At 45.3% G+C, this 12,506-nt stretch overlaps 1 protein-coding gene across 2 annotated transcripts in view; it reads left to right on the forward strand.

The window, feature by feature from the left end:
• DNALI1 (dynein axonemal light intermediate chain 1) overlaps positions 1-12,506 on the forward strand; it is a 94,696-nt gene that overhangs the window by 35,505 nt on the left and 46,685 nt on the right. For both annotated transcript variants that reach the window (XM_063954344.1, XM_063954345.1), the window contains exon 5: positions 10,983-11,147. In XM_063954344.1, the coding sequence (XP_063810414.1) occupies positions 10,983-11,147 (165 nt within the window). The remainder of the gene's footprint in view (positions 1-10,982; positions 11,148-12,506) is intronic.

The following is a 12,506-nucleotide window of genomic DNA, read 5'->3' on the forward strand; positions in this document are numbered from 1 at the left end:
CTCTCAGAAATGTATTGGGTGTTCTTGGGCAGTGACTGGGAAGTTGCTATCAGATGCACCAAGATACTGTCTTATGGGCGTGTTCGGGCGTTGGCAAGTGTTTGTGAACTGAGATGCAAAGAAGTTCACATTGGAGGCCATATTTCATTAATAATCAGCGTGTTCTAGGAGCATGACTTAAAGTGGCCCAATATTTTACAGTTTTCTCTTTCTTTATATAAAGTAATATGGTGACCCTAACAATTCATATGCTAAAGCTTCCTCATCAATACAGAACACATATCCTTTTACACAAACATCTGACATTCAATTACAAGCACGTGCGGTGTATTTTTATATTATAATTACGGCCCCCTGCATCTAGAAGATACAGAGCCGGCCCTAACCAATATGATGCCCTAGGCAAGATTTTGACTGGTGCCCCCAGCACCACCACTGGTTCTGCCTCTGACCTTGCACCTCTTTCCCAGCACCATCACCCCTCACCCATAGCAGTCCTTGTACCCCCTATATTTTAAATAGGAACAGTTCGCACATTTGACGCACAGCCCAAAAAGGAGCATCTTCTTGCTGGGAAGGGGCATGGACACACAATAGTAACCACAATTCCAATTTCGCCACACAGTACTACAACTTTATTCACATTTTATCTTGCGATAGTGTCCATAATTCATATTACATCCCACAGTAGTATCACTTTACCTTATAAACGTTACTCCTCACAGTAGCCCCTTATTCACATTACATCACACTGAATTGCTCCTTATTCACATTACACCACACCTTATTGCTCTTTATTCATATTAGACGACACAGTAGTGCCCTTTCTATATACAACGCCACATAGTAGAGCACCTTATACACATAATGCCACACATTAGTAATGCATTTATACACAATTCCACACAGTAATGCCCCTTACACATAATAGACACATTAATGTCCTTAGAAACATAATGCACCTTACACATTATGACAACCTTTATTAATGCCCTTTTACGCATAATGTCCCTTACACATATGCCGCACATTATTAATGCCCTTATACACATAATGACACACATAGTGCCCCCTACACATTTGCTGCACATTAGTGCCCCTATACACATAATGGCACACATACAGTAGTACCCTGTTACACATATGCCGCACATTAAAACTGCCCTTATACACATAATGACACACATAGTGGCCCTTTACACATATGTTGCACATTATTAATGCATTTTTACATGACACACATAATGCTCCTTACACATATTCCGAACACTACTGCACAACCAACCCACTCACATGCACACAGCACTCACACTTCCACTAACACTGTGACCTCTGTCTTGGATACAGATGTGTCCTCACAAATCTTGCATCAATGCTAACGTCGGGCACCTTTTTTTAATGAAAATACATCTTATTTGCATTGCTATGTGGCTAGGATGCACAAGCAGCTTCTGCTGATTAAACTGATATGCAGCATGCCTATATACTGTGTGAGACTGTGGCTGTATCTGCATATGAAATGCTACATACAGAATATAGGAATGCCACATATCATTTTAATCAGCAGAAGCTGATGATGCCCCTAGGCATATCAAATGCCCTAGGCAATTGCCTAGTTTGCCTATGCCGGCTCTGAGAAGATACCTAATGCGGAGTAGCACTGGACCTTCCTAGTACTTCTTGCCAGTGTATTCCGGATGAATAACTTCAAAATATAGCACAGATTTTTGTAGTACAACAAATGCCAGCATGCATGTGGGCTTCAGTGCATACCAGCACTTCAAGTGCCGTAACAGCAAGTGTTGCCTCCATCCTAACATAATGAAATAATACTAAATACTGAAATAATTGTGCCCCCCCTGTCCTAATATTATTATTATTACAGGTTGAGAATCCCATATCCAAATATTCCGAAATACGGAATAATCCGAAATACGGACTTTTTTGAGTGAGAGTGAGATAGTGAAACCTTTGTTTTTGATGGCTCAATGTACACAAACTTTATTTAATACTAAAAGTTATTAAAAATATTGTATTAAATGACCTTCAGGCTGTGTGTATAAGGTGTATATGAAACATAAATGAATTGTGTGAATGGAGACACACTTTGTTTAATACACAAAGTTAAAAAAAATATTGGCTAAAATGACCTTCAGGCTGTGTGTATAAGATGTATATGTAACATAAATGTATTCTGTGCTTAGACTTAGGTCCCATCATCATGATATCTCATTATGGTATGCAATTATTCCAAAATACGGAAAAATCCCATATCCAAAATACCTCTGGTCCCAAGCGTTTTGGATAAGGTATACTCAAACTGTATTAATATAGAACCTGATTTAGAAATGGACGCAAGTGCTTGATGTTTTACTTATGCACTGCACATGCATCAAGTTAGTCATCACCAGCGGACGCTGATTGGAACTGCTTCGATCTTGCAATTCCGTGTTCCTGGGCAGCGACACAGGGGTGCTTGAGTCAGTGGGCGTGTCAGCGACTGTGTTGAAAGGTGCAGTTCCTTTAACACTGGCAGTCAAACACTGTCAGACATTCACATGTACAGTTTATTTTCTCTTAGTGACATCCACTGAAATATACCAGTATGACTACACAGCGTGCAGGGTTAGAAGTTTGAAGACAGTACCCAGCTAGTGTGTAGAATAATTTCCTCGCTGCCACTTAGTGATAAACAAGTCAGTTTCAAACAGTGTCCTCCTGCCCCAGCCAAAATGTCTATCTAATCTTTTTAGCTAAGTGCTACAAAAAACAGGATCTGTAATATTAACTTCCTCAACCATAGCTAATACACAATGAAATTGCATTTGCCATGCTGTCAAACTGCTTCATATCTCAATGGTGACTTCATAGCATAGATTTAAGATTATCTAACTTTTCTTTTTACTGATTTTCTACTTGCATCTCTCATTTCATGGTCAACAAACTTGGATTTTAATCACATTATGAAAGTTTTATAAATATGAAAGCGTACTGAGATATCTTTTTAGAAAATTGTCCAGCAGTTAAAAACAAATTGTATCCTGGCTTGAGGATGGTGGGTGTGTTCCTTTATGCCCTGCTGCTAACACATCATTGGCTAATATGATTTAAAAGACAGGAATAGCATTAGCTGTCTGCTGAGCGAGGAACAATGGCAGACACCCTGTCTCCACGAATGGCCATTCTATTATAAACTGTATAATACTATTAAAATGATGTATCAAGAAATGGATTCTGAATAAATGAGGACAGAAAAGCAATCAGGCATTCATTTACACACCCTAGAATCTTGTGTCATCTGCTATATTACTTTCACCTTTACTGCATATCACAAGCACAAGAAATAACATTGCAATCCAGCAGATCATGCTCTTTTCTAAGGTGTGAAGGGAAAGGCAAATGTTCAGCCTGTTTTCTAAAAGCATAGTATTATAAAATTAACAGAAGAGCTTAAACATTGTCGCTACTAACCCTTTGTGGTTAGGACTCCGTATACATGCATAGGCAAACGCGGGGGCGTTCTGGTTGCCTGGAAACCCCCCTCCTCTTGGCAAGTGGCTCAAATTATAACAACAATGGCAAAGGTATATAATATGAAGGTAGCTGCCAGGAAGAAGAGACAGAAACCTTTCCATGAGGTGGGAGAATGTGTACTTAGAAAGTGCACTTCTGTCTACTACTGGTTGTATTATGTTTGTTTGTTTGTTTGTTTATTTATTTAGTATGGTATGTTTAACCTTTTCCTGACCACTTATCTTATTTATATTGTTTAAATATGTTTGATACAGCCTATACTATAGACCAGAGGTTCTCAAACTCGGTCCTCGGGGGCCCACACAGTGCATGTTTTGCAGGTCTCCTCACAGAATCGCAAGTGAAATAATTAGCTCCACCTGTGGACCTTTTAAAATGTGTCAGTGAGTAATTAATACACCTGTGCACCTGCTGGGTTACCTGCAAAACATGCACTGTGTGGGCTCCCGAGGACCGAGTTTGAGAACCTCTGCTATAGACAATCTATAGCGTTAAATATTAATACTGTATTCCATACAGTATCCAATGTATAAAAAGTACCAATGTGCAGGGTCATTACTAGGTTCTTCTCCCTCTCCCCCAGACTCCTGCACTTGCTCCGCAGAGTGGGAGATTATGGATTGCATTTGGAAACCCCCCTCTAGAAATCCTGCGTTTGCCACTGACATGGGGCCTGATTTAAAGGTGGATGCTATTGCAACTTGAACTGTGTCTTTTTGCTAATGCCATAGCAGATGGGCTATCTACTGAGATGACCACCGGCTGCGGCACTAATCCGCCACTGTGTGTACATAGATGCACAATCAGACATTGCAGCTGTTCTATGCCGGCACAGAATGTCTGTCAACATGGCCGTTGGTGCCATTGCAACTGCGGCAAAAGCTGCAGTCGCTGGCCATGTCATGCCCACATCTGACTAGCCATCCCGTTACCTCCCAGGAATGCCCACTGAAATTGCAGGGATCTGCGTCCAAATGCTTTCTGCGACTCCTGGTGGTAAGCATTGGTGCCAACTACACTCTCTGATCAATGGCATTAAAAGGAGGCGGAGCCGCCAGCGCCAGGACCAGTGAAGAGAACAAAAGTGCATCATTGCCCAGGGTATCCTCAGGACAATCCAGGTGACTGCAGAGTGCCTGCCTAGAGCATCTAATAACCGCTCTGGCCGGTACTGCAGCAGAGCTAGCCAGATGGAGGAACAATAGGGCAGTGATGGTGCCGCCCAAAGAGCTCTGTATTCTGTGCGACAGCACTGCTCACACACCCATAGTTTCGGCCCTGCCACTACGGAATCCACCTCTGAATCAGGCCCATGGTCTTTAGCACAAAGGATGAAGCAGTAATGGAAGATGGGTTTTGTGGGCAGCACGTATGTGCCATCAAAGTTTTAGAATACCTCCATTGTTCTACTTTTAATGAAATTTAAGTAACGCCAATGAGTAAGCTGAAATGGTACAAAGAAAAGCACTAAACTGCTAAGGGTTAAAAACAAGTTTAGGTTAGCTAAATCTAAAAAATAGTATTAATTTCAGGGCTCTAAAAAGTACTAGCTTAAGAACTTACAGGTGTTCTGCAGCAATTTAAGAGAGGATTGCCTGGGCCATACAGCACTGCCATAGACTACCAAAGACATGAAGGTCTAATGGACCAGTGAATAAAAATTTGAAATCTTTGACTCATCCGGCAGTCTTTGTATGCTGTTAAATGATGGTTGCTAAGTGTGTTGGCTTTATTTACTACTAGCCTATCATGTTTAAGCCCACAATTTAAAAGGTGTTTTGCTATTAAAAGCTTTGCTCTTTTAAGTTTTGGGCTTAAACATACCGGAAAGGGGTGGTTTTTGCAAGTCACCATTTTGTAAATAAAACCCAGTGATACCAACTGTCAGACAAGGGAAAATGCGATGGTCTGGAGCTTTTGCTGGATCTTGAGTAGGCAACTGGTATAAAATGACTGGCACCCTGAACCAAAAAGGCTACCACAGAATTTTGCTGCACCATACAATACCCTCTGGTTTATACCTGATTGGTCAAAGCAATGATAGATTGATTTAGAGTGTTTAACCACCCCAACTCCTGGCGCAAATATTTATATTAAATTTAAAATTAGCTATACATCAGCTGCAAGTACTGAGGGATTGCTGGCTCCCCCAAACAACAGAAAAAAATATATATACAAAAGTGTAATGCGCTTGATGTATGCTTGTTAATAAATTGTCAAAAAAAGTAAATACACAGGTGTCTGCTTAAATCAATTTTCAACACATATGGAACTTGCTGATATGATTAAATTAAAACAAATTTATTTGCACACACATTTAAGATCATTAAAAAAGGCTCGAGCACACTAATAAACATTCAAAATTCGTTGTCACTTGGTTATATGACTTGAAACAGTGTAGCTTCAATATTGCCACACAGACCTATTTTAGGTCTCTTTGTATCAATTGAGCAGATTGCAGATTGCAACAGTTACTATAGAAGATATCCCGGTATCTCCTGCGCTGCGAGACTGAATCTTCCCGCAGGTCGGGTAATTATTACCAGCAGCACTTCCTCTGCACTGGGACGCCAGTAGCATAGAGGACGGGAGCCACAATTATTCTCTAAAGGCTGTAGTAACTGTTGCAATCTGCAATCTGCTCAATTGATACAAAGAGACCTAAAATAGGTCTGTGTGGCAATATTGAAGCTACACTGTTTCAAGTCATATAACCAAGTGACAACGAATTTTGAATGTTTATTAGTGTGCTCGAGCCTTTTTTAATGATCTTAAATGTGTGTGCAAATAAATTTGTTTTAATTTAATCATATCAGCAAGTTCCATATGTGTTGAAAATTGATTTAAGCAGACACCTGTGCAGTGGCGTCATGAGGGGGGTGCGGGGGGTGCGGCCCGCACCCGGGTGTAACCCTTCAATAGGGTGACACCAAATAGAGCCCTGCACTCCCAGCCGCACCCTAATCCCATCAAAAGAACTGACATAGACATGTCAGCAGCGACGTCCACACCTCCTCTTCCCCGGCACTAAGCGCTGCAGGCTCAATAGGAGCTCACCCCGCGCTCCGCTGCTTTCTGCGCCTGTCAACAGCTGACAGGCAGCGGCAAGCTAGATGACAGCACAGGACGGGGCACTGACTGTCAGCACGATCCCCCTGGCCGGATCTTCAGACTCTTCACTCCGAGTCCCCTCCCCTCAGAGGCGCGGCTCCCATCAGCGCTATGTGGGGCAAGGCGGAGGGCAGCTATTTACAAGCTGGCGAATGCTGGCATTGCTGAGGGGCAGGATTGATTGAAGTGGCCGGCGGCAGGTACAGCTGAGAAGTGTGGGGGAAGTACAGTGTCACTGTGTACAGGGGCCATGCTTGTGCTGATGATCGCGGCTGCAGGCAGGCAGATGTCTGTGAGGAGGAAGCAGCCCAGGGCTGGGATCATCAGTGCTAGTGGCCCCCACTGGCAGCATTTTATCTTTACATGCAGGTTGTAGTTACCAGCATGGGGGTTGTGTGCCCCCCTCCCCCGCTCTCCAGTCGCAGCAGCCTCTCAGGGCATTCACTTAAATCTCTCCCGAGTCCCGACTAGCTCAGTAGTTTCCTTCCTCTCTTCAGTTATATTTACTGCACTGCATGTTGCCCCGCCCCCAGGTCTCCTGCTGCTCCTCTGTTCTCCTCCTTCTCCTGCTTCTTCTAGCTCTCACAAGTTTCCCAGGTATGCTTCCTTCCCCTACATTCCCAGGTGTGCCTCTTTCCCCTGTAACCCCAGGTGTGCCTCTTTCCCCTGTATCCCCAGGTGTGCCTCTTTCCCCTGTATCCCCAGGTGTGCCTCTTTCCCCTGTATCCCCAGGTGTGCCTCTTTCCCCTGAATCCCCAGGTGTTCCCCTGTATCTCCATGTGTGCCTCTTTCCCCTGTATCTCCATGTGTGCCTCTTTCCCCTGTATCCCCATGTGTGCCTCCTTCCCCTGTATACCCATGTGTTACTCTTTCCCTATATCCCCATGTGTGCCTCTGCTCCTACTTACCCAAGTGAACCTTTCACCTATATCAGCTGTGTTTTTGTCACCCCTCCGTCTGTGCCTCTGCCCCTCAACCCTTCTATGCCGCAGTTCCCTTTCCCATAAGTGCCTCGCTCACTTTCCTATATCTGTACAGTCTGTATATCTTTGGTACTTTCCCCATCTGTGTCTCTGATACTCCCCCCCCCCCCTTTCCCCCCTCTGTGACTCTGCCCCCATGCGCCGTGTGCTCCTCTCCCCCTCCATGTGTGCCTGTCTGTCTCTGCTCCTTTCCCCATCTGTACCTCTGCTACCGGCAGTGGCGGGTGTGGGGGGTGCCGCCCGCACCCCGGTGTCACCCTTCAATGGGGTGACACCAAACAAGAGCCGCACTCGCACCTGCTAGGGGGGGATGCGATCAAAACTGAGCCGCGGCGGAGTCTTTTTGTTGCAGGCGGGGGTATATGATTTTGATTCGGCGAGGGTGCGATCGTAACTGCAGTGCTCTATTTGCATTACGATCGCACCCCCGCCGACTCAAAATCATATACCCCCGCCTGCAACAAGAAGACTCCGCCGCGGCTCAGTTTTGATCGCATCCCAATACCCCCCTCCCCCCTGCTGGAAGAGGAGGACTCCGCCGCGGCCGGGTCTGAACGTCATCACGCCGCCGGGATTCTAGGAGGGAGAAGTGTGAGGATGCTCTTGCGGCTTGCTATTCTCCTCACCCGCGCCAGCCACATTTTGCACACTGCCGCCGCCCACGTCCTCCGCTGCTCATCTTAGGTACTCTTACCCTGCTTCCCTGTGTCCCTCTCCCTGTCACTGTCCCTGCTGCCAATCTCCCTGGCCCTGAGTTGTGGATCATACTGTGTGGCATATGTGAATTTTGTCTAAATCTACTGTATGTTGTATAATGTGAATTTCGGCTCATACTGTGTGCTATAATGTGAATTTCTGCTCATTCTGTGTGCTATAATGTGAATTTCGGCTCATTCTGTGTGCTATAATGTGAATTTCTGCTCATACCGTGTGCTATCATGTGATTTTGGCTCATTCTGTGTGCCATCATGTGATTTTCGGCTCATTCTGTGTGCTATAATGTGAATTTCTGCTCATACCGTGTGCTATAATGTGAATTTCGGCTCATTCTGTGTGCCATCATGTGATTTTCGGCTAATTCTGTGTGCTATAATGTGAATTTCTGCTCATACCGTGTGCTATCATGTGATTTTCGGCTCATACTGTGTGGTATAACGTCACCCGGCTCCATAGCAGTGCATGCTAATATGGACGAGATTGTCCATATTGGCCTGCATGCATAAGTGACCCAGCACCAATGATGAACGAGTGCGGGGCCGCACATCGTTCATCGCTGGTGCCTACGTACGAGAACGTTCATATCGTGCAGTTATATCGCCTAATGTGTAGGGCCCATTAGCTGTTTATGGACCTAATTCTGGTCGCATTTCATTTTAGCAATAATCGCAATAGAGTGATTTTTGCTAAAATATGCCACGGTAACAGTGTGCATGCAATCAAAGCGCGTTTGCATCCCTGAAGGATGCGACTGCACTTTCATTGACAGCGGCGGGCAGTGCCGTAACTATGTGTGTGTCAGGTGTGCCTGGCACACAGCGCAGTCGCCCTGAGGGCGCAACGGCCCCGATTCCCTAAAGTCAGCAGCTTGTAATGAGTCAAGTTGACTCATTACAAGCCGCCTGTGCCTGAGGAGGAGAGGAGCAGCAGCGGGAGCAGCGGAGAAGGAAGAGGAGGGAGGGGGTGGAGGGAAGGAGCCGCAGCAGCGCTATGTAATTGGTGGCAGCGCTGCTGCAGCTGTCCCTCTCATTCCACATAGGCTGGCTGCCGCTGCTGTGAATGTTGGGATGCGCTTCCCTCATCCCAGCATGCACAGCAGTGGCGGCCAGCCAATGCGGAAGGATATGGACAGCTGCAGCGGCACCGCCAGCAATTACAGTGCACTGCTGCGGCTCCCTCCCTCCTTCCCCTCCCTCCTCTTCCTTCTCCCCTGCACCCGGAGCTGCCAGCAACGAGGAGCCTGACTGAGCCAGCGGAGAAATGGTAAGTATAATCTATTCTGTCTGCCGTAATGTGTAAAAAGGGGACTCTGTCTGCCGTAATGTGTAAAAAGGGGGATGCTGTCTGCCGTAATGTGTAAAAAGGGGGATGCTGTCTGCCGTAATGTGTAAAAAGGGGGACGCTGTCTGCCGTAATGTGTAAAAAGGGGATGCTGTCTGCCGTAATGTGTAAAAAGGGGCTCTACCTGGTGTAGTGGCGCTACTGTGCGGCGTAATTTGAATAATGGAGACTACTGTGCCGTGTAATATGAATCGTTATTATTTTGTGGCCACACCCCTTCCCATGAAGCCACGCCCCTATATTTTTTGCGCGCGCCTACGGCGCGCCCTGTCACTGTTTTGCGTGCAGGTTGGCACCAATGCCCTATTTTGCACAAAGCACTAAAATGTCTAATTACGCCACTGGCGGCGGGCATTGGGGGCAGGCGTAGCTGCAAAAGGGGGTCAGAGCTTTTTTGGGGCGGCTACGTGACATCACACGCGCCCACTACAACCCAAAAATTGCCGGTTCATCGCCTGAATACGCAGCCTAGCTACGTCTGCAGGGGGTCATCCTTAGTTTCTGCTTCAGCGATGGGATCTCAATTATTTTGCGATCGCATCGCTGGATGCCAATTAGCATGCTGGACAGCCCCCAGCATGCTGCAGAAACGATGGCAGATACTGCTTTTTAGCAGAATATGCAAACCAACCTGATTAGGGTCCTATGTCACTACTATTGCCATCGCATTCAGTGATATACAGGAATTATGATTTACAAGTAAAACTAGTACAAAAACATTACTAAGGATGTGTGTGGTGTGATATGGGAGGAGGTCCATGGGGGGGTGACACCATGAGTTACCACACCGGGTGACACCAACCCTAGTGACGCCTCTGCACCTGTGTATTTACTTTTTTTGACAATTTATTAACAAGCATACATCAAGCGCATTACACTTTTGTATATATATTTTGGTCAAAGCAATGACCCAAAGTATGCCTTAAAGCTATGTCAGAACTACCTTTCAGAAATAGAACAAGAGGGCGGACTTCAAATCATGAAAAGGCCAGCACAATTTCTGGACTTGGTTTGGAATGAACTGGACAAAAGAAAAACATCCTACAAGTGCAATGCATTGTGGGAACCTCTGCAGCAGTGTTCAGAAGAACTTCATGAACAATGGGCCCGATTTAGACTTGTACGCAAACCCTATGGTTTGCGTACAAGTCTGATGGTGGCCATCAGATTTACTTCTAGTCCCAATCAGTATCTGATAAGAAATTTATTGGATAGCTGAGCTATACATATATCTGTATCTACACAGTCATCAACTCACTAAACTAACTAAATGAGCACATAATTTATTTTATGTAGATTGCAGATTTAGAGCTGGAGAAGAGAGATCTAGAGAGACAAGTCAATGAACAGAAAGCCAAGTGTGAGGCTACTGAGAAACGTGAGGCAGAGAGAAGGCAAGTTGAGGAGAAGAAACACGCAGAGGAAATACAGTTCCTGAAACGAACCAACCAGCAGCTGAAGGTAAGACGTGCCCTCTAAATGCCTATTCCATTTGTCCAGCATAAAGTTGTTTCAGAACAAGTAAAACTACAGATATGTCCAATTACATCTAGCCTCCCTGCACATTAAACAGCCTTTCTAGTCACGCTAGGCCCGGTAGCGCCAAGCCTCTTCACATGCAACTTTTCTCCAATAAAATGTATCTTATTTGCAAAATGATACAAGTAGGATCCACAAGCATCTTATTCGCATCGCTATGTGAAAAGGACGCATAAACAGACTCTGATAATTAAAATATGTGGCATGCCTATATTCTGTGTGCAACCGTGGCTGTATCTGCATACAAAATGGTACGTTACAGTGTTTTCCTAGTAAATGCTCATGATGCTAATGGTGAACACTTTGAACACTTGCTATGCATTTCTTGTGTTTCTCATAGACCAAGGTATGTCTGTGTCAAATTTGACTAAATTATGTCAGTTACTTAAAAGTTATAAGAAAAACTTTGGGGCCAATAGCGAGTGAAACACCCTGTATAAAAAGGAGATTTATGGTAGACTTACCATTGTTAAATCTCTTTCTGCGAGGTACACTGGTTTCCACAGGGCGCCCACCCTGACGCACTTAGCTTCTTTGGGTGTGTATGGCATTAGCCACTAGTCTACCATAAATCTCCTTTTCTGCAGCGGGGTACACTGGTATTCCACAGGGAATAACTTTGGGGATGTCCTAAAGCAGTTCCTCATGGGAGGGGACGCACAGTAGCGGGCACAAAAAGCCAGTGTCCAACGGAAGCATCCTGGGAGTGGGAAGTATCAAAGGCATAGACCCTAATGAACTTGCTCACTGAGGACCACGTAGCCGCCTTGCACAATTGTTCAGCGGACGCGTCACAGCGGGCCGCCCAAGAAGGTCCAACAGGCCGAGTAGAATGGGCCTTGATAGCAGCAGGAGCTGGGAGTCCAGCCTGCGCATAAGCTTGTGCAATCACCATTCTAATCCATCTGGCCAAGGTTTGTTTATTCGCAAGCCAGCCATGTTTGTGAAAACCAAAAAGTACAAAAAGGGAATCTGACCTCCTGATAGAGGCAGTCCTTTCCACATAAATATGGAGAGCCCGTACCACATCCTAAGATCGCTCTTTGGAGGACAAACCAGAAGAGATGAAGGCCGGAACCACAATCTCCTGGTTAAGGTGAAAAGATGATACCACCTTAGGCAAATAACCTGGGCGAATTCGAAGAACTGCCCGGTCACACGGTGAAAAATCAGAAAGGGTGGATGACAAGACAAAGCGCCTAAGTCCGACACCCTCCTAGCAGAGGCAATAGCCAACAGAAAAACAACCTTAAGCGTAAGGCATTTAAGGGCAAAAGACTC

This window comes from Pseudophryne corroboree, chromosome 2 (genome assembly GCF_028390025.1).
Source record: "Pseudophryne corroboree isolate aPseCor3 chromosome 2, aPseCor3.hap2, whole genome shotgun sequence".
NCBI classification, from domain to species: Eukaryota; Metazoa; Chordata; class Amphibia; order Anura; family Myobatrachidae; genus Pseudophryne; species Pseudophryne corroboree.